Below are 21,074 nucleotides of genomic sequence, written 5' to 3'. Positions count from 1 at the left end.
TAAATTAGCATTATTCTGAGGTGTTTTCTGATAAAAGCATGAATTGTAGTTTTGAAGTTCTTTGCAGTTAAAAAAAGACCATCTTATATGTGATGAAGCTACAGGAAGCAGTACTGCACCACTGATTTCACACAAAAGATATCGTTTGAAGATAGTTAATTACAATTTGAGGCAATTAGGCTATGGGAAAAATCTGGACCTATAATGATGACTTCAAATTTATCTGCATTTCACTGAGCAGTGACAAGAGCTGTCAAGTAGTTCCGAAATTAACTGTTGACTCTGATATTTGTGGATTATTCAGAGTAACAGTAACCCTATTAAACTCATTCTGGAGGTTGTTTTTAATTGTTATCATTGTTTCTATTGCAAACTGTAACCACAGTGGATCAGCCCTGGAATTTATTGTGTTATCCATGCTGAGGTGAAACATTTTCATTCATTAGCATAAAAATTAAACTAAAACTTTAAATTAATAGTGATAATGAGCCTCATAACAAAGAGCATTCCCTCTAATGTGCTCCAGCCTCAGTTGTCTTTTGGAGGCCAGCGCTGCCACTGAGTGGCCATGTCTTAACAGTACACCTGAATGAAGCACCAACAACACAACCACAGATGGACAGGGTGGAAATCTGTCACATTAAATCCAGTAATGCCACAGAGAACCAGACGTAATCCCTTTATGAAGCAACATTATTTTACCAACAGAGAACTGGGGGGTGTGACCACTGTATAGGAGGCTGCCAGGCCATAAAAGCTGGCCCATGTGATCACTCTTTCTCTCCTTTCATCCTACTGACATCTACCTTGCATCACCTTCTTTTACACTTTTTATTTTTGAAGTTTGGACTAATTATTGCTATTTTTGGGTGATCTCTTAATGAATTGCCTCTGCAAAAAAAATCAATGTAATGTATTAAATGTAGGGAATTTTGTTCTGGTTTCTTGTCTTGATGTTTGGGCTTTAGCTGTGTAATCAATAAGTCCAACACTAGAAATGTCTTTCATTAGTTTATTAAAAGTCAATAGTTTTTGATAGGGAAAATCTTGTACTTGTTGAATAATTGTTGAAGAGACTTCACAGGCACCAGTGTATGCTTACTTGAATATATGGAGTTTATTGAAAACAAATATCTGAGCTCAGAGAAGCCTTTGGCACAGTGTACACATTGATATAGTCATACCAAAAACTTAGCACAAGCAGGAAAACAATCACTTCTTATAGAGTTGCTCACGCCATCAGGGAGGGGAGGAACAACGACACTTGGTGTCAGAATGAACTCTAACTGGAAAATAACGCAGGCAGCTGTTGTTACCCATCCAAAGTTACAACCTTATCTCCCAACCTGGCGCCGTGAACCTACAACATCTCTTTTATGAGACCTTAGAGGCCATAGTCAGGTCCTGCAAGCCAGAGTGAGGCCCTGTAGATAAAAAGACTTAGCCCATAAATTGAACATTGTACATCTATCCTTCACAAATGTGCATTTTTTCTCTCAGTTTTCATCCTCAATATTTCTTAGGCAGTCCTTTTGGCCTGTAAACATTGGGATCTCCTCCATTCCGCCCATGACGGTTTGCCCTCTGATCAGCCTCAGCGTCCTCATTACCATGACCCATTCGTTCCTGCGCCCATTCTCTGGCATCACTGAAAGGGGAAAATAGAAAATTAATATCCACACAAGCAGATGACAAAACAAGCACTTTCTAAAAGCTAGTTACAAAGTGTTATATAAAAGGTCCAGGATCGGAAAGATTGGAAGGACGTAATATAAAATTAATAAATAAATGCAAGGCTGTGGCATTCTGAAGTAGCGAGGTCTGTACAGGTTATATTGGCATAGACAGGCATACAGATAATTGTGATATTTCTAATCGTAAATTAGCATTATTCTGAGGTGTTTTCTGATAAAAGCATGAATTGTAGTTTTGAAGTTCTTTGCAGTTAAAAAAAGACCATCTTATATGTGATGAAGCTACAGGAAGCAGTACTGCACCACTGATTTCACACAAAAGATATCGTTTGAAGATAGTTAATTACAATTTGAGGCAATTAGGCTATGGGAAAAATCTGGACCTATAATGATGACTTCAAATTTATCTGTATTTCACTGAGCAGTGTCAATTTTAAACTTCATCAAGTTAATCCTGCTAATTGCTTAATCAGGTGATATTATTATGATTATATGAGAAATCGATCTGGTTGTCATCTGCATAGAAATGAAAGCACCTGTAACATATACATGGAAATAATGAAGGGCCACAAAATGATCCTTCCAATACTCCACAATAACTCCACTTTGATCCTATTGGAGGTTTCTTCACAAGAATTTCTGGAAATGTTTTAATTTGCAGGTCCTTTAATTTTTTACTAATTTCCTAGAAATTTTCTGAGTAATTAGGTAATTTGTAGGACCTGTAAAATAAAGTGTTATAGATTTCTTGTGAACAAACAAACTAATATGCAAAAGCCAATCACTAACCAAAGACTGTTTTCTACTCTTTGTCCCTCACCTTATAACCCTAGCAGCCCATCTGCCTCCAGCTCCTCTTTGGGCAGCATCATGGTTCCCTCTAGCATGAAAGTACTTGTCAGAGTTTTTCCAGTTGGCGTCCTTCATGTCACTGTATGCTCGCCACATGTCACGAGCTCCTAGCCAGAGGAAAGGACAGGGTTTAATGAAATGTATGAGGTAATTCATAAAAAAGACATGCATTCTGGATCTATGACATACAGTAAAATTATATACATTGTTCATGAGGAGACTCTGAAAAGGCCATGTTTCTAACCTTGGGCAGCTTCGACAGGAAACTTGTACCACTGGGCATAGGATTCCACTATTAGAATCAGAACTATTCCAGCTATCAGCAACTTCATGGTTTTAGATGTCTAATAGGGAAATAAAAACAATTACATACAGTACATCATAAAGATAACACAATATTATATACAATAATTTATATTATTCAAGTCCTGTTACTGAATTAAAATCCAAACTTACCTGAAGTTCCTGCAGAGATGATAATGAGTCTTAATAGATCTTACAAAATCTTTCAGTGAGGACCCTACTGATCTGACTCTTCTTATATTCTGTTCTGAAATGAGCTAGACTGTAGGACTTCCACATGATGGAAATTCCACTGCATTTGAGAGCTGACTGGGTACCCAAAATGTCAACCAAATAAACTCAGGATATTCCTTGGTTGTGCAACTGCAGTAATTAAAGACAGCTGGGACTCCTCAGATGCCCAACATGCCTTTTAGTAGACATATCCATGATATTCAGGCACAACTTTTGGGGGTTAAACACTGCATATTACTATATTTAGCAAGTTTGTTGACACAGCCAATAGTACAAATATGTCAGGATATAGATCCAAGATATGTCAGTCCTTTTGTTCTTTGATGGCCAGAGCTGTGAAAAAAAAAAAAAACTTTATTCTCTCTCTCCTTAAATGTTAATAAATTTAATTCCATTGTATTTACTGCAACAGTGAACATATACAACAACATTACACAGGTTAAAATTAGTTACAAGTTTCTTGGGTGGTTGAATGGTGTGTGGATCAAAGTAGTGAATCCTACAGCTGTCCTTTAGTCTTCTAAAATCCCTTTGTTTCTTCTTAAGAATATCTCATTTCTTGTTGTTGTTATTTATAGAAGAAAGGAAAAATACAAAAGTAATAAAGCAGAGGGAAAAACAAAAAATAAAAAAAGTCAAAACAAAGCAAAAAAGCAAAAGGACAAAAAACATATAAATGCACAGGCCCTTGAGCTGCCTTTGACACTAACCTGGCATCTTTTCATACAAGCCAAACTCTGAAAACACCCCAAAAAGTCCTTTGACAAGACATGCTGCAGTGTTGAGGACATTTCTAGGTTCCCCAAAGATTCATATGAAGCAACAATGCTGAACAATAATTACTATCTTTTTGACTGAAGTCGCAACATTGCTTCTAAACCCAAACAAAGATGGCAACTGGAAGTGACTCATTTCCCAACTTATTATCTATGGCACAAGAAAAATATGAATTCTTAATATATGAGTTTGGACACACCTTCTCATCCACTTGAATGAGAAAGTGTATCCAGATCCAGTACCAGTCACACGTTTTAGGCACTAAAAGTAAAGTGAAGAAGCTTTCAATAATAATGCCAAGAATATTTTTTATTTATCAATTAACTTCATTCAAAGTTCAGTAAACAGAAGAAACCTAAATGAAATCACTATTTGGTGTGACCACGCCTTGCCTTTAAACAGCTCCACTTCTCCTCACTACACTTGCACACAGTTTTTCAAGGTACTTGCAGGTAGGTTGTTCCAAGCATCTTGGAGAAATTGCTACAGTTCTTGTGTGGATTTAGGCGTCTCAGTTGCTTCTTTTTCTTCATGTGATCCCAGACTGACTCAATGATGTTGAGATCAGGAATCTGTGGTACCATATCATCTGTTGCAGGACTACTTTTTCTTCTTGTTGCTGAAGATAGTTCCTTAAGACTCTGGCTGTATGTTTGGGGTCATTGTCATGCACCAGAATAAATTTGAGACTGATCAGACACATCCCTAATGATACTGCATGAGGGATGAGAATCTAAACATCCAAATTGCCTAACACTTTTGCACAGTACTGTATATATATGTAATTCCCTATTATTTTGTATACAATATATATAGCGTATATAATGAGAACCAAAAATTAAACTTAGAACATCTCCTAAAAGAGGTCCATCATGTAAAAGTTCAAAGGTGTGACTTTTTTGTTCTTGCCTTCAGAGCAATCTGAACATTTCTTTATCAGATTTATACACGTTTATAAAAAGGGTCTGTTCACAAAAAATAAAGAAAAACATATATTCTCACCGTAGTGTTATCCAAACAGCATGTTGTGATATATCCAGCTTGCATTTCTGTGATCACCCCAATAGAGGTGAATGGAATTTCATCTGTGATGCTCAAAGCACTGAAATATTACATTTTAAATATTCAACAGCAATAATGTCTTACCAGAAAAAAGGTTTTCTTCAAAAGTCGAAAGTAGTTCCAAAATAAACTGTTGACTCTGAAATGTATGAGATAATTCATAAAGATTAGATCCTACTACATTGTAGGATTTTTACATGATGGAAAGTCCACTGCATTTGAGAACTGACTGGGTACCCAAAATGTCAGGCAAACAAACTCAGGATATTCCTTGGTTGTGCAACTGCGGTGATCAAAAACAGCTGGGACTTCTCAGATGCCCAATATGCCTTTCAGTAGACATATCCATAATATTCAGGCACAACTTTTGGGGGTTAAACACTGCATACAATATATTTAGCAAGTTTGTTGACACAGCCAATAGTACAGATATTCATTCATTCAGATCGTAAAGATCATCCATCAAGCACAGGTCAAGAGATCTGTGACCATATCACTCCTGATGGGTAGGAATACACAAAGGTATGGATATCTCACTGACTCTCGAGTAGAGATTTAGGACATTGGTCTAATTGGTTTCATTAGATATTAGATCTTCACAACATCTTGTCCAGTCCAAATACTGCACTCTCTTCAGTATCCAATCATATATTAAATCCTGTTTCAAATCTTTAAAAAAATAATGATGAGGGTAAATGTTTATGATATGTGATCTACCTGGATTATAATATTAACATATAATACATAATTTGTTAGCTATTTCCAGAAGGGGAGGAAGAACGAAAGCAATTCTGATAATGTTTCATGATTGTGCAACTAAATGTACATGATTGAGATGAGACTGCTTGCCACTGGTTGTAAATGATAAAATTCCCATTTTCAAAAACTGAACTCTGCATTATGATTTAACAAAGTTGCTCTGTGGAAACACAAAAAGGTTCAAATTCCTCAAAAGCCTTAACTGAGCTTTTACCAGATTTTACCTTTTGTCTAATAGGATGTCAGTCATTTTGTTCTTTGATGGCCAGAGCTGTGAAAAAAAACAAAAAACTTTCTTCTTTCTGTACTTTCCTTAAACGTTAATAAATCTAATTCCATGATATTTACTGCCAAACAGTGAACATATACAACAACATTACACAGGTTAAAGTTAGTTACAAGTTTCTTGGGTGGTTGAATGGTGTGTGGATCAAAGTAGAGAATCCTACAGCTGTTCTTTAGTCTTCTAAAAATCCCTTTATTTCTTCTTAAGAATATCTAATTTCTTCTTGTTGTTGTTGTTTATAGAAGAAAGGAAAAAATACAAAAGGAAAAAAACAAAAAAGTAATAAAACAAATGAAAAAGCAAAAAACAAAAAGGCAAAACGAACCAAAAAAGGAAAAGGACAAAAAACATACAAATACACAGGCCCTTGAGCTGCCTTTGACACTAACCTGGCATCTTTTCATACAAGTCAAACTTTGAGAAAACCCCCAAAAAGTCCTTTGACAAGACATGCTGCAGTGTTGAGGACATTTCTAGGTTCCCCAAAGATTCATATGAAGCGACAATGCTGAACAATAATTACTATTTTTTGCCTAAAGAGGCAACTAATTATTTTGTTGTGTCATTACTGTCCAGTATCAAATCATGGTGTCACTGGCACATTATATTTGTTCATTAATCCATTCACTATTGCTTTTGTCTGGGAGTTACAATAATGGTAAGGATTGATTTTGGATGCATTATATTGGATTTAATGTACTGGAATTAAAGTGATATTAGATAAATTACTGCTATTATTAGGGGATCTCTCAATGAATTGCCTCTGCAAAAAAATCAACGTTATGTATTGGAGGGAATTTTGTCCTGGTTTTTTGTCTTGAGATTTGGGCTGGACCACAAACACTTTCTGATGTGGGAAAATGAAAGTCTGAACTTTGGCTGTGTAATCAATAAGTCCAACACTAGAAATGGCTTTCATTAGTTTATTATAAGTTGATGGTTTTCATCGTCAGTATTTTTCAGGCAGTCCTGCTGGCCTGTAAATATTGGGATCTCCTCCCCCCCGCCCATGGTGGTTTGCCCTCTGATCAGCCGCAGAGTCCTCAGCACCATGACCCGTTCGTTCTTGCACCCATTCTCTGGCATCACTGAAAGTGGAAAATAGAAAATTAATATCCACACAAGCAGATGACAAAACAAGCACTTTCTAAAAGCTAGTTACAAAGTGTTGTACAAAAGGTCCAGGATCGGAAAGATTGGAAGGACGTAATATAAAATTAATAAATAAATGCAAGGCTGTGGCATTCTGAAGTAGCGAGGTCTGTACAGGTTATATTGGCATAGACAGGCATACAGATAATTGTGATATTTCTAATCGTAAATTAGCATTATTCTGAGGTGTTTTCTGATAAAAGCATGAATTGTAGTTTTGAAGTTCTTTGCAGTTAAAAAAAGACCATCTTATATGTGATGAAGCTACAGGAAGCAGTACTGCACCACTGATTTCACACAAAAGATATCGTTTGAAGATAGTTAATTACAATTTGAGGCAATTAGGCTATGGGAAAAATCTGGACCTATAATGATGACTTCAAATTTATCTGCATTTCACTGAGCAGTGACAAGAGCTGTCAAGTAGTTCCGAAATTAACTGTTGACTCTGATATTTGTGGATTATTCAGAGTAACAGTAACCCTATTAAACTCATTCTGGAGGTTGTTTTTAATTGTTATCATTGTTTCTATTGCAAACTGTAACCACAGTGGATCAGCCCTGGAATTTATTGTGTTATCCATGCTGAGGTGAAACATTTTCATTCATTAGCATAAAAATTAAACTAAAACTTTAAATTAATAGTGATAATGAGCCTCATAACAAAGAGCATTCCCTCTAATGTGCTCCAGCCTCAGTTGTCTTTTGGAGGCCAGCGCTGCCACTGAGTGGCCATGTCTTAACAGTACACCTGAATGAAGCACCAACAACACAACCACAGATGGACAGGGTGGAAATCTGTCACATTAAATCCAGTAATGCCACAGAGAACCAGACGTAATCCCTTTATGAAGCAACATTATTTTACCAACAGAGAACTGGGGGGTGTGACCACTGTATAGGAGGCTGCCAGGCCATAAAAGCTGGCCCATGTGATCACTCTTTCTCTCCTTTCATCCTACTGACATCTACCTTGCATCACCTTCTTTTACACTTTTTATTTTTTAAGTTTGGACTAATTATTGCTATTTTTGGGTGATCTCTTAATGAATTGCCTCTGCAAAAAAAATCAATGTAATGTATTAAATGTAGGGAATTTTGTTCTGGTTTCTTGTCTTGATGTTTGGGCTTTAGCTGTATAATCAATAAGTCCAACACTAGAAATGTCTTTCATTAGTTTATTAAAAGTCAATAGTTTTTGATAGGGAAAATCTTGTACTTGTTGAATAATTGTTGAAGAGACTTCACAGGCACCAGTGTATGCTTACTTGAATATATGGAGTTTATTGAAAACAAATATCTGAGCTCAGAGAAGCCTTTGGCACAGTGTACACATGGATATAGTCATACCAAAAACTTAGCACAAGCAGGAAAACAATCACTTCTTATAGAGTTGCTCACGCCATCAGGGAGGGGAGGAACAACGACACTTGGTGTCAGAATGAACTCTAACTGGAAAATAACGCAGGCAGCTGTTGTTACCCATCCAAAGTTACAACCTTATCTCCCAACCTGGCGCTGTGAACCTACAACATCTCTTTTATGAGACCTTAGAGGCCATAGTCAGGTCCTGCAAGCCAGAGTGAGGCCCTGTAGATAAAAAGACTTAGCCCATAAATTGAACATTGTACATCTATCCTTCACAAATGTGCATTTTTTCTCTCAGTTTTCATCCTCAATATTTCTTAGGCAGTCCTTTTGGCCTGTAAACATTGGGATCTCCTCCATTCCGCCCATGACGGTTTGCCCTCTGATCAGCCTCAGCGTCCTCATTACCATGACCCATTCGTTCCTGCGCCCATTCTCTGGCATCACTGAAAGGGGAAAATAGAAAATTAATATCCACACAAGCAGATGACAAAACAAGCACTTTCTAAAAGCTAGTTACAAAGTGTTATACAAAAGGTCCAGGATCGGAAAGATTGGAAGGACGTAATATAAAATTAATAAATAAATGCAAGGCTGTGGCATTCTGAAGTAGCGAGGTCTGTACAGGTTATATTGGCATAGACAGGCATACAGATAATTGTGATATTTCTAATCGTAAATTAGCATTATTCTGAGGTGTTTTCTGATAAAAGCATGAATTGTAGTTTTGAAGTTCTTTGCAGTTAAAAAAAGACCATTTTATATGTGATGAAGCTACAGGAAGCAGTACTGCACCACTGATTTCACACAAAAGATATCGTTTGAAGATAGTTAATTACAATTTGAGGCAATTAGGCTATGGGAAAAATCTGGACCTATAATGATGACTTCAAATTTATCTGTATTTCACTGAGCAGTGTCAATTTTAAACCTCATCAAGGTAATCCTGCTGATTGCTTAATCAGGTAATATTATTGTAATCATATGAGAAATAGATCTAGTTGTCATCTGCATAGAAACAAAAGAAAATATTACTGCATTCCTGTAAATTATGAGATCTAGTGGTAATATAGGTTTCTTCACAAGAATTTCTGGAAATGTTTTAATTTGCAGGTCCTTTAATTTTTTACTAATTTCGACATTTTCTGAGTAATTTGCAGGTAATTTGTAGGACCTGTAAAATAAAGTGTTATAGATTTCTTGTGAACAAACAAACTAATATGCAACAACCAATCACCAACTGAAGACTGTTTTCTACTCTTTGTCCCTCACCTTATAACTTCAGCAGCCCATCTGCCTCCAGCTCCTCTCTTGGCAGCATCATAGTTCCCTCTAGCATGAAAGTACTTGTCAGAGTTTTTCCAGTTGGCGCCCTTCATGTCTCTGTATGCTCGCCACATGTCATGAGCTCCTAGCCAGAGGAACAGACAGGGTTTAATGAAATGTATGAGGTAATTCATAAAAAAGACATGCATTCTAGATCTATGACATACAGTAAAATTATATACATTGTTCATGAGGAGACTCTGAAAAGGCCATGTTTCTAACCTTGGGCAGCTTCGACAGGAAACTTGTACCACTGGGCATAGGATTCCACTATTAGAATCAGAACTATTCCAGCTATCAGCAACTTCATGGTTTTAGATGTCTAATAGGGAAATAAAAACAATTACATACAGTACATCATAAAGATAACACAATATTATATACAATAATTTATATTATTCAAGTCCTGTTACTGAATTAAAACCCAAATTTACCTTGAAGTTCCTGCAGAGATGATAATGAGTCTTAATAGATCTTGCAAAATCTTTCAGTGAGGACCCTACTGATCTGACTCTTCTTATATTCTGTTCTGAAATGAGCTAGACTGTAGGACTTCCACATGATGGAAATTCCACTGCATTTGAGAGCTGACTGGGTACCCGAAATGTCAACCAAACAAACTCAGGATATTCCTTGGTTGTGCAACTGCAGTAATTAAAGACAGCTGGAACTCCTCAGATGCCCAACATGCCTTTTAGTAGACATATCCATGATATTCAGGCACAACTTTTGGGGGTTAAACACTGCATATTACTATATTTAGCAAGTTTGTTGACACAGCCAATAGTACAAATATTCATTCATTCAGATCCTATAGATCTGAATGATATGTCAGGATATGGATCCAAGATATGTCAGTCCTTTTGTTCTTTGATGGCCAGAGCTGTGAAAAAAAAACAAAACTTTATTCTTTCTGCACTCTCCTGAAATGTTAATAAATTTAATTCCATTGTATTTACTGCAACAGTGAACATATACAACAACATTACACAGGTTAAAGTTAGTTACAAGTTTCTTGGGTGGTTGAATGGTGTGTGGATCAAAGTAGTGAATCCTACAGCTGTCCTTTAGTCTTCTAAAATCCCTTTGTTTCTTCTTAAGAATATCTCATTTCTTGTTGTTGTTATTTATAGAAGAAAGGAAAAATACAAAAGTAATAAAGCAGAGGGAAAAACAAAAAATAAAGCAAAAAAACAAAAAGTCAAAACAAAGCAAAAAAGCAAAAGGACAAAAAACATATAAATGCACAGGCCCTTGAGCTGCCTTTGACACTAACCTGGCATCTTTTCATACAAGCCAAACTCTGAAAACACCCCAAAAAGTCCTTTGACAAGACATGCTGCAGTGTTGAGGACATTTCTAGGTTCCCCAAAGATTCATATGAAGCAACAATGCTGAACAATAATTACTATCTTTTTGACTGAAGTCGCAACATTGCTTCTAAACCCAAACAAAGATGGCAACTGGAAGTGACTCATTTCCCAACTTATTATCTATGGCACAAGAAAAATATGAATTCTTAATATATGAGTTTGGACACACCTTCTCATCCACTTGAATGAGAAAGTGTATCCAGATCCAGTACCAGTCACACGTTTTAGGCACTAAAAGTAAAGTGAAGAAGCTTTCAATAATAATGCCAAGAATATTTTTTATTTATCAATTAACTTCATTCAAAGTTCAGTAAACAGAAGAAACCTAAATGAAATCACTATTTGGTGTGACCACGCCTTGCCTTTAAACAGCTCCACTTCTCCTCACTACACTTGCACACAGTTTTTCAAGGTACTTGCAGGTAGGTTGTTCCAAGCATCTTGGAGAAATTGCTACAGTTCTTGTGTGGATTTAGGCGTCTCAGTTGCTTCTTTTTCTTCATGTGATCCCAGACTGACTCAATGATGTTGAGATCAGGGCTCTGTGGTACCATATCATCTGTTGCAGGACTCCTTTTTCTTCTTGTTGCTGAAGATAGTTCCTTAAGACTCTGGCTGTATGTTTGGGGTCATTGTCATGCACCAGAATAAATTTGAGACTGATCAGACACATCCCTAATGATACTGCATGAGGGATGAGAATCTAAACATCAAACACTTTTGCACAGTACTGTATATATATGTAATTCCCTATTATTTTGTGAACGGTATATATAGCCTATATAATGAGAACCACAAACTTAGAACACCTCCTGAAAGAGGTCCATTATGTAAGAGAAAGTTCAAATATGTGATTTTTTTGTTCTTGACCCCACAGGAATCTGAACATTTCTTTATCAGATATATCCAAGTTTTGTAAAAAGGGTTTGTTCACAAATAATTACAGAAAAAACATACATTCTCACCGTAGTGTTATCCAAACAGAATGTTGTGATATATCCAGCTTGCATTTCTGTGATCACCCCAATAGAAGTGAATGGAATTTCATTTGTGATGCTCAAACCACTGAAATATTACATTTTAAACATTCAACAGCAATAATGTCTTACCAGAAAAAAAGATTTTCAAAGGGATTATTTCTTCTCTTGAAAGTAGTTCCAAAATAAACTGTTGACTCTAATATTTGTGGATTATCCAGGGTAACAGTAACCCTGCTTTTGGAAAGACACTGTTGAACTCATTCTGGAGGTTGTTTTTAATTGTAGTCATTGTTTGTATTGCAAATCCACTCCCCTTATATTACGTTCTGAGATGACCTAGATTGTGGGATTTCTACATGATGAAAATTCCATTACATTTTAGACCTGTCTGGGTATCCAAAATGTCAGGCAAACAAACTCAGGATATTCCTTAGTTGTGCAACTGCAGTGATCAAAAACAGCTGGGACTCCTCAGATGCCTGACAGGCCTTTTAGTAGACATATCCATAATATTCAGGCACAACTTTTGGTGGTTTGATGGTCACAGCTGTGAAAAAAACCAAAAAACTTTCCTCTTTCTGTACTTTCCTTAAATGTTAATAAATCTAATTCCATGACATTTACTGCCAAATCGTGAACATATAGAGCAACATTACACAGGTTTGCCATGAGGGTGAGTGGAGCAGGTGGACCCAAATGCAAGAGATGGCAGGCAGGCTGGATATGATGCAACAAATAATGAAACAAATTCAAAAAGTCACTGGGGACACTGAGTCACAGGAAAATACCAGAAACACAGAACAAACGCGGATGACTCGACAAGGACTGAACTCGAAACTGGACTATAAATACACACTAAAATAATCAGGGAATGGGCAACTGTTGACGGTTTCAGGAATCAGGTTCATTCCTCGAAATGGGAAACTCAGAGTTTTCAGTTTCAGAACAGCTGATTAGTCAGTTCAACCAACTCTGAGTATGTTCACTCTGAGTTAGGCGCGTGCGTAATGAATAAAAAAAAGCTATCATCAATGGAGCCCCGATACTACGAGTCACCACGGCAACAGGTAAATAAAAGGCAGCGCGTCCATTTTAATCAAGTGGACGTAGAGATATTAATGCATGTGCGTGCGGACGCTGCACATTTATCTTTAACAAAAGATAAACGGGAAAAGTGTCAATAAGTTAACACAATAAAGTTTAATTCAGTGTCGTCCATTAATTCATCATTTAGTAGACTTACATTTCCTTAATGATGATAAAGTGGAATTTGTGTATCAGGCTGCAGCTACATTACATTTTAAATATATTTGTTCAGCTTTAATCTGATGGACAAAATGCAGGAAGCAGCAACTGAAGATGAAAAATATAGTTTAAGATTTAAAACATGTAGGCCTATAGATCAAAGACATAGAGACATGACTGTAGCTCACAGTCTGATCAGTAATAATGTGCTTGGTGATTTCTACTTGAAAAGGTGTCGAGGTAAAAATACAGAATATTTAAAATTTTTATACGTCTATTTGTATCTCAGCTCAACAGCATTCAGTGACTTCATTTCAGCGACTTCAACAAATGTAGTAAATTTAAACATTGTCAGTGAAATGCTGTTAAAACACGTTGAGATTATGCTCCCTATTTAAAAATCTCACTTTCAAACTAGATTCTGCAGCTGCACCACAATCCTGCTCACTCAGCATATTAACATATAATCTACAATATTATAGGAATGATGTTCCATCAGTGCAACCAATCACATCATGAGTGATAGAGATAATTATTGATTGATCCCACATGTCTAAAGCTTCATCGATTGTTTAAATTTAAACTGAGATTACACATTATGTGCAATAAAGATTTCAGCACAGGAGCTGCTCTAACAAACTAACAATTGTGCACAGAGTCACAGAGTTATAACAGAAGGACATGCAGAGGTTTTATTCTGAGCTGAGGCTGAATTCACGTTGTGTAATATCTGAATGTGAGACAAAAGACAAAGAAATGACTGATGCACGTAAAAGTGGTAACTTTAGAAAGTCCTTGAGTAACTAAACTAATATCCAACCAGGATTTACATTCTGAAGGATAGTAAACCTCTGCTAATGAATGCGCTTTGATATGGACTGAATGAAAGAGGAAATGAAACAACGTGTCTGGCTCTGTAAGACGGAGGAGACAGAGAGAAACTAAGGGTTTGTTGAAGAAAACCTGCCAGTGAGCAGGTTAGGTCCAGAGAGTCAGTTACTGTGATAACTGACCCCAAGTTTAAATGAACTCTCTCTCTGAAACTGGAAACCCAGAGTTTCCCTCAACTCAGAGTGAACAAACTCAGAGTTTTCACTAAACCTGCTTTCTGCAATAGGCCCCAGGTGACTAGACACAAGGGCAGGCTGGGACTGATTGGTTGAGGGAAACACAGGGAGCAGGGCAGGGCTGACGAGACTGATGCAGGGCAGGTGTGGGGAAGACACACAGCAGTGGAGGGCTAACGAAGGCAATGCAGGGCAGGTGAGAGGAGTGGCACATGAACACAGGAGGAGAAAACACAAGCCCCCCTTCTCATTTCTCAGTTTGTATATCCTCGATTCCTTTCTTCGCCTCCTCTCCTCGCGTCTTAGTCCCTTCTACCTGAGATGCAAGCGGAGGAGGCGAGGAAAAGACACGAGGAGAGAGGAGTCGAGGAAACAGACATTTAATAAAATGAGACATCCTTGCTTCAGAGCCGTCATGTCAATTAAATATAACGTGCTGCAGAGTTGCATCATCTGTCCATTATTTTGTTACAGCCTGCTGCTGTATTTTATGATCTCTGACAGATGAGCATAACAGTGTTCATGACAACTTATATATAATTTGAATTACAACATGGCATAATATGATAAGAATGTACAGATGTCATACATTGTTATATTTTATTTAACGTACGCATGCACACACACACACACACACACACACACACACACACACACAAACATATATCCTTTATATATTATATTATTATATATTATTATTGTGTGAAGCACTACAAATGGTTTGTATATTCCAGCTGTGTCACGCCTCTTCTATACGTCACAGGTGTCGAAAAACTTCCACAAGGATTCACCTGTGTATCCTCGCATATAGCTCCTCCAGCAGGCCTCCTCTCTCCTCTCTCCTCGAGATGCATTTTAGGAATTGAGACATCCTTAAACATGGCGCGCTGAGGGTCATGGGCAGGAGGACAGAGGAGATAGGAGACGAGGAAAAAATACAAAAGGAAAAACAAAAAAAAGTATCAAAACAAAGGAAAAAGCTAAAAATAAAGCAAAAAAAGAAAAAAATCAAAACAAAGCAAAAAAGGAAAAGGACAAAAAACAAAGGAAAAAAAACATACAAATGCACAGGCCCTTGAGCTGCCTTTGACACTAACCTGGCATCATTTCATACAAGTCAAACTTTGAAAAAAAATCCAAAATGTCAAAGATAGTTCTTTATGACTCTGGACTGATCAGATGCCTCCCTGAAGGTATTGCATGAAGGATGAGAATCTAAACATCCAAATTGCCTAACACTTCTGCACAGTACTGTATATATATAATTTTCTGTCACTATGTATACCATATATATAGCCTATATATAAAAACCACAAATTAAACTTAGAACACCTCCTAAAAGAGGTCCATCATGTAAAACAAGTTTTTTTGTTGTTGTTTTTGCCTTCAGAGGAATCTGAATATTTCATTATCAGATTTATACAAGTTTTGTAAAAAAGGGTCTGTTCACAAAAAATTGCAGAAAAACATATATTCTCACCATACTGTTATCCAGAGTAACAGTAACCCTGTTTCTGGAGAGACACTGTTAAACTCATTCTGGAGGTTGTTTTTAATTGTTATCATTGTTTCTATTGCAAACTGTAACCACAGTGGATCAGCCCTGGACTTAATTGTGTTGTCCATGCTGAGGCAAAACATTTTCATTCATTGGCATATAAATTAAACTAAATCTTTAAATTGATAGTGATAATGAGTCTCATAACAAAGAGCATTCCCTCTAATGTGCGCCAGCCTCAGATGTCATTTGGAGGCCAGTGCTGCCACTGAGTGGCTATGTCTTAACATTACAGCTGAATGAAACACCAACAACACAAACACAGATGGACAGGGTGAAAATCTGTCACATTAAATCCAGAAATGTCACAGAGAACAAGACTTAATCCCTTTATGAAGCAACATTATTTTACCAACAGAGAACTGGGGTGTGTGACCACTGTATAGGAAGCTGCCAGGCCATAAAAGCTGGCCCATGTGATCACTCTTTCTCCCCCTTCATCCTACTGACATCTACCTTGCATCATCTTCTTTGACACTTTTGTTTTTTTGTTTGTTTTTTAGGTTTGCTAAAGTTATAATTGCCAGCTGTCATTTAATTATTTTGTTGTGTCATTACTGTCCAGTATCAAATCATAGTGTCACTGCCACATGTTTGTTCATTCATCCACTCAGTAATGTTTTTGTCTGGGAGTTGGAATACTGTTATGGATTGATATTGGATGCATTGTATTGTATTTAATATACTGGAATTAAACTGATATTGGACTAATTACTGCTATTATTGGGGGATCTCTCAATGAATTGGCCATGCAAAAAAAAGAAAAAGAAAAAAATCAATGTAATGTATTAAATGTTGGGAATTTTGTCCTGGTTTCTTGTCTTGACATTTGGGCTGGACCAGAAACACTTTCTGATGGGGAAAATGAAAGTCTGAACTTTGGCTGTGTAATCAATAACTCAAACACTAGAAATGGCTTTCATTAGTTTATTATAAGTTGATGGTTTTCATCGTCAGTATTTTTTAGGCAGTCCTGCTGGCCTGTAATCATTGGGATCTCCTCCCCCCCGCCCATGGTGGTTTGCCCTCTGATCAGCTGCAGAGTCCTCAGCACCATGACCCGTTCGTTCCTGCACCCATTCTCTGGCATCACTGAAAGGGGAAAATAGAAAATGAATATCCACACAAGCAGATGACAAAACAAGCACTTTCTAAAAGCTAGTTACAAAGTGTTATACAAAAGGTCCAGGATCGGAAAGATTGGAAGGACGTAATATAAAATTAATAAATAAATGCAAGGCTGTGGCATTCTGAAGTAGCGAGGTCTGTACAGGTTATATTGGCATAGACAGGCATACAGATAATTGTGATATTTCTAATCGTAAATTAGCATTATTCTGAGGTGTTTTCTGATAAAAGCATGAATTGTAGTTTTGAAGTTCTTTGCAGTTAAAAAAGACCATCTTATATGTTATGAAACTACAGGAAACAGTACTGCACCACTGATTTCATACAAAACATATCGTTTGAAGATAGTTTATTACAATGTGAGGAAATTAGGCTATGGAAAAAATCTGGACCTATAATGATGACTTCAAATTTATCTGTATTTCACTGAGCAGTGACAATTTTAAACCTCATCAAGGTAGTCCTGCTGATTGCTTAATCAGGTGATATTATTGTAATGAATATAGAAATAGATCTGGTTGTCATCTGCATAGAAATGAAAGCATATATTACTGCATTCCTGTGAATTATGAGATCTAGTGGTGGTATATACATGGAATGAAGGGCTGAAAAATTGCGATGCTCCATAATAACTCCACTTTGACCCATCTGGAGGTTTTTTAACAAGAATTTCCGGTAATGCTTTATTTTACAGGTCCCTTAATTTTTTACCAATTTCCTGGAAATTTTCTGAGTAATTAGCAGGTAATTTGTAGGACCTGTAAAATAAAGTGTTACAGATTTCTTGTGAACAAACAAACTAATGTGCAACAACCAATCACCAACTGAAGACTGTTTTCTACGCTTTTCCCCTTACCTTATAACCTCAGAAGCCCATCTGCCTCCAGCTCCTCTTTGGGCAGCATCATAGTTCCCTCTAGCGTGAAAGTACTTGTCAGAGTCTTTCCAGTTGGCCTCCCTCATGTCACTATATGCTCGCCACATGTCATGAGCTCCTAGTCAGAAGAACAGAGGGGGTTTGGTGAAATGTATGAGGTAATTCATAAAAAAGACATGCCATTGTCATGTAAAAAACATAATCCTGGATCTATGACATACAGTAAAATTATATACATTGTTCATGAGGAGACTCTGAAAAGGCCACGTTTCTAACCTTGGGCAGCTTCGACAGGAAACTTGTACCACTGGGCGTTGGATTCCACAACTAGAATCAGAACTACTCCTGCTATCAGCAACTTCATGGTTATAGATGTCTAATAGGGAAATAAAAACAATTACATACAGTACATCATAAAGATAACACAATATTATATACACAAATTTATATTATTGAAGTCCTGTTACTGAATTAAAATCCAAACTTACCTTGAAGTTCCTGCAGAGTTGATAGTGAATCTTAATAGATCTTGCAAAATCTTTCAGTGAGGACCCTACTGATCTGACTCTTCTTATATTCTGTTCTGAAATGAGCTAGATTGTAGGATTTCTACATGATGGAAATTCCACTGCATCTGAGAGCTGACTGAGTTCCAATATGTCAACCAAACAAACTCAGGATATTACTTGGTTGTGCAACTGTAATAATCAAAAGAAGTTGGGACAACAGTAATCTTTATGTAAAAAGAACATAGGTGTAAGACATTATCTGCTGCATGTTTCCATTGTTTGCTATATTTAACAGAGCAATTATTTGCATTTTTAATTGCCTCTCCTCAGATGCCCAACATGCCTTTTAGTAGACATGTCCATGATATTCAGGCACAGCTCTGTGGGTTAAACACTGCATACAATATATTAGCAAGTTTGTTGACACAGCCAATAGAACAAATATTCATTCATTCAGATCATAAAGATCATCTATCAAGCATAGGTCAAGAGATCACAATCTGCGACCATATCACTCCTGATGGGTGGGAATACAGAAATGTAGTAATACCTCACTGACTCACAAAAATAGAGATTGAAGACACTGGTCTGATTGGTTTCATTAGATATTAGATTTTCACACAACATGCTGTCCAGTCCAAAGACTGCAGTATCTTCAGTATTCAATCATATTTTGAATCCTGTTTCAAATCTTTAAAAAAATAATGATGGGGGTAAACATTTATGATATGTGATCCATTGGTATTATAATATTAACATATAATACATCATTAGTTGGCTATTTCCATTTTCATGATTGTGCAACTAAATATACAAGATTGAGATGAGACTGCTTGCCACTGGTTGTCAATGACATAATTCCCATTTTCAAAAACTGAACTCTACATTATGATTTAATACCTTCAATAACTGCTTTCCATCCCAAACCCTGTATCATCTTATGAGACTTATTAAATTTTGCTTTTGCCTGCACTTTTTACTTTGTATTTTTTTCTTGAATTTTTAAACTATTTTTGATTTAGTTGCTGTGATTGTCTGTTTTGTATCTCATATTCAGTATTTGCATTAGAGACAGCTCTGTAGTGGCCGTGCTGAAGAAATCTAAACAAAACTTTATTACAAAATAGGAAGAAGTTCACTGACATCAAGGACAGAATATGTTCTATCAGCAACCGTTTGTTTGACTTCACCATGTTGTGAAAGTGAAATTGCTCCATAGAAACACAAAAGGTTCAAATTCCTCAAAACTAACTTACTGACCTTTTGTCTCATAGGATGTCAGTCATTTTGTTCTTTGATGGTCACAGCTGTGAAAAAAATAAAACTCTCTGTGCTTTCCTTAAATGTTAATAAATCTAATTCCATGACATTTACTGCCAAACAGTGAACATATACAACAACATTACACAGGTTAAAATTAGTTACAAGTTTCTTGGGTGGTTGAATGGTGTGTGGATCAAAATAGAGAATCTTACAGTTGTCCTTTAGTCTTCTAAAATTTCCTTGTTTGTTCTTTTATATATCTAATAAATAGCAATAGATTTCTAATAGCGTTTCAAAGCCTCGGAGGTTAGATCTGTCAGTCTTAATTTTCAATTAAAAAGATTTAGTGCCCCATGGTGTTCTCATGAAATAATTAGAAAATGCAATTTTGGAAGAAAATTGTGTGATTTTCATGGAACACAAGCCAATGGCAGCATCCATTCAGGGATGCAACACTGAAGGACTAAGTTAAGAATATTGCTGCAAATTGCTGATGTGTTCCATATAGGCCACTTTAGTACATAGTCCAATAGTACTTAGGCACGAAAGAAAACAATTTTATCAGTTACAAAATGGTACACACTACTACACAGACAACAATGGGACATATAATAAAAGTAAGTCATTTAGAGATGTTGGCATATAAAACAAAGTAACGTGAAACTAATGTAGAGCATCAGAATCACAAGTCCAGCTCCACTCTCAGAAATATTGACTTGCTACTGAAATGAGAGATTTGTTTAGCAACAATACAGATGTAGCTTTTTTTAGCAGGACTCTGATTTCAAAACTTAAGTCCAATGCTTTTTGCATTTATTCGGAATAAAATTCAATTCAAGAAAACAATATGAGCAAAAACTGCAAATCATCATGATTGGTTTATAAGTCAGAAAAAATCTGAAAGAATAGATCTCAGGCTTAATGAAAAAAATATAGTAAACTAGCTTATTTTGTTTGACGTCATGAACAGATGGCATGGTACCAAATTATTATCATGACAGAAGTAAAGGCATATAGCAATAGTAATTTAAATTATTTGGAAATGTTATGTATTTTGCCTATGCTACCAAGCAAAGCAAAAAGGAACTCAATTATTGATCTGCTGGATGAAGATGGGTGAAAAAATTATACTCCACTTCTCAGGGCAACATGTTCTCACTCCCAACTCGTCACATACCAAAGCTTGGTAAGGTAAAATAGTTAGAAATGTCACCTAAAATGTGTGTGTGTGTATCCCTCAGTGAGACACTTGGGCTTGCCT

The 21,074-nt window shown here is 36.5% G+C and overlaps 2 protein-coding genes across 5 annotated transcripts; both read right to left on the bottom strand.

The window, feature by feature from the left end:
• Nucleotides 1-1,500: 1,500 nt before the first annotated feature.
• LOC122981817 (serum amyloid A-5 protein-like) lies at nucleotides 1,501-18,721 on the bottom strand. Of its 3 annotated transcripts, none has more exons than XM_044350609.1 (4): nucleotides 3,003-3,177; nucleotides 2,791-2,890; nucleotides 2,515-2,653; nucleotides 1,501-1,648 (listed from the first exon to the last, which is right to left on the bottom strand). In XM_044350609.1, the coding sequence occupies exons 2-4, from the start codon at nucleotides 2,876-2,878 to the stop codon at nucleotides 1,510-1,512; spliced, it is 366 nt and encodes a 121-aa protein (XP_044206544.1). In that variant the 5' UTR covers nucleotides 2,879-2,890; nucleotides 3,003-3,177; the 3' UTR covers nucleotides 1,501-1,509. The 3 variants fall into 3 exon arrangements, with proteins under 3 accessions (XP_044206544.1, XP_044206546.1, XP_044206547.1); XM_044350612.1 differs by lacking the exons at nucleotides 1,501-1,648; nucleotides 2,515-2,653; nucleotides 2,791-2,890; nucleotides 3,003-3,177 and adding exons at nucleotides 16,990-17,128; nucleotides 18,021-18,159; nucleotides 18,318-18,417; nucleotides 18,530-18,721; XM_044350611.1 differs by lacking the exons at nucleotides 2,791-2,890; nucleotides 3,003-3,177 and adding an exon at nucleotides 18,318-18,417.
• On the bottom strand, nucleotides 6,917-10,482 carry LOC122981798 (serum amyloid A-5 protein-like). 2 transcript variants are annotated; one of them, XM_044350580.1, is made up of 5 exons: nucleotides 10,248-10,470; nucleotides 10,036-10,135; nucleotides 9,760-9,898; nucleotides 8,669-8,933; nucleotides 8,379-8,631 (listed from the first exon to the last, which is right to left on the bottom strand). In XM_044350580.1, exons 2-4 carry the CDS (start codon nucleotides 10,121-10,123, stop codon nucleotides 8,795-8,797), a joined length of 366 nt encoding a protein of 121 aa, XP_044206515.1. In that variant the 5' UTR covers nucleotides 10,124-10,135; nucleotides 10,248-10,470; the 3' UTR covers nucleotides 8,379-8,631; nucleotides 8,669-8,794. The 2 variants fall into 2 exon arrangements, with proteins under 2 accessions (XP_044206523.1, XP_044206515.1); XM_044350588.1 differs by lacking the exons at nucleotides 8,379-8,631; nucleotides 8,669-8,933 and adding an exon at nucleotides 6,917-7,055 and having other exon boundaries at nucleotides 10,248-10,482.
• Nucleotides 18,722-21,074: the final 2,353 nt, after the last annotated feature.

This window comes from Thunnus albacares, chromosome 1 (assembly GCF_914725855.1).
Source record: "Thunnus albacares chromosome 1, fThuAlb1.1, whole genome shotgun sequence".
Taxonomy (NCBI): Eukaryota; Metazoa; Chordata; class Actinopteri; order Scombriformes; family Scombridae; genus Thunnus; species Thunnus albacares.
This window is presented reverse-complemented; position numbering and strand designations above follow the sequence as displayed.

Coding starts and splice junctions, on each gene's coding strand:
- LOC122981817 (XM_044350612.1), bottom strand. CDS start 18,405: ATGAAGTTGCTGATAGCAGGAGTAGTTCTGATTCTAGTTGTGGAATCC. Junction 18,160..18,317: donor TCCTGTCGAAGCTGCCCAAG/GTTAGAAACGTG, acceptor TCTTCTGACTAG/GAGCTCATGACATGTGGCGA. Junction 17,129..18,020: donor TGGGCTTCTGAGGTTATAAG/GTAAGGGGAAAA, acceptor TTCCCCTTTCAG/TGATGCCAGAGAATGGGTGC.
- LOC122981798 (XM_044350588.1), bottom strand. CDS start 10,123: ATGAAGTTGCTGATAGCTGGAATAGTTCTGATTCTAATAGTGGAATCC. Junction 9,899..10,035: donor TCCTGTCGAAGCTGCCCAAG/GTTAGAAACATG, acceptor TCCTCTGGCTAG/GAGCTCATGACATGTGGCGA. Junction 7,056..9,759: donor TGGGCTGCTGAAGTTATAAG/GTGAGGGACAAA, acceptor TTCCACTTTCAG/TGATGCCAGAGAATGGGTGC.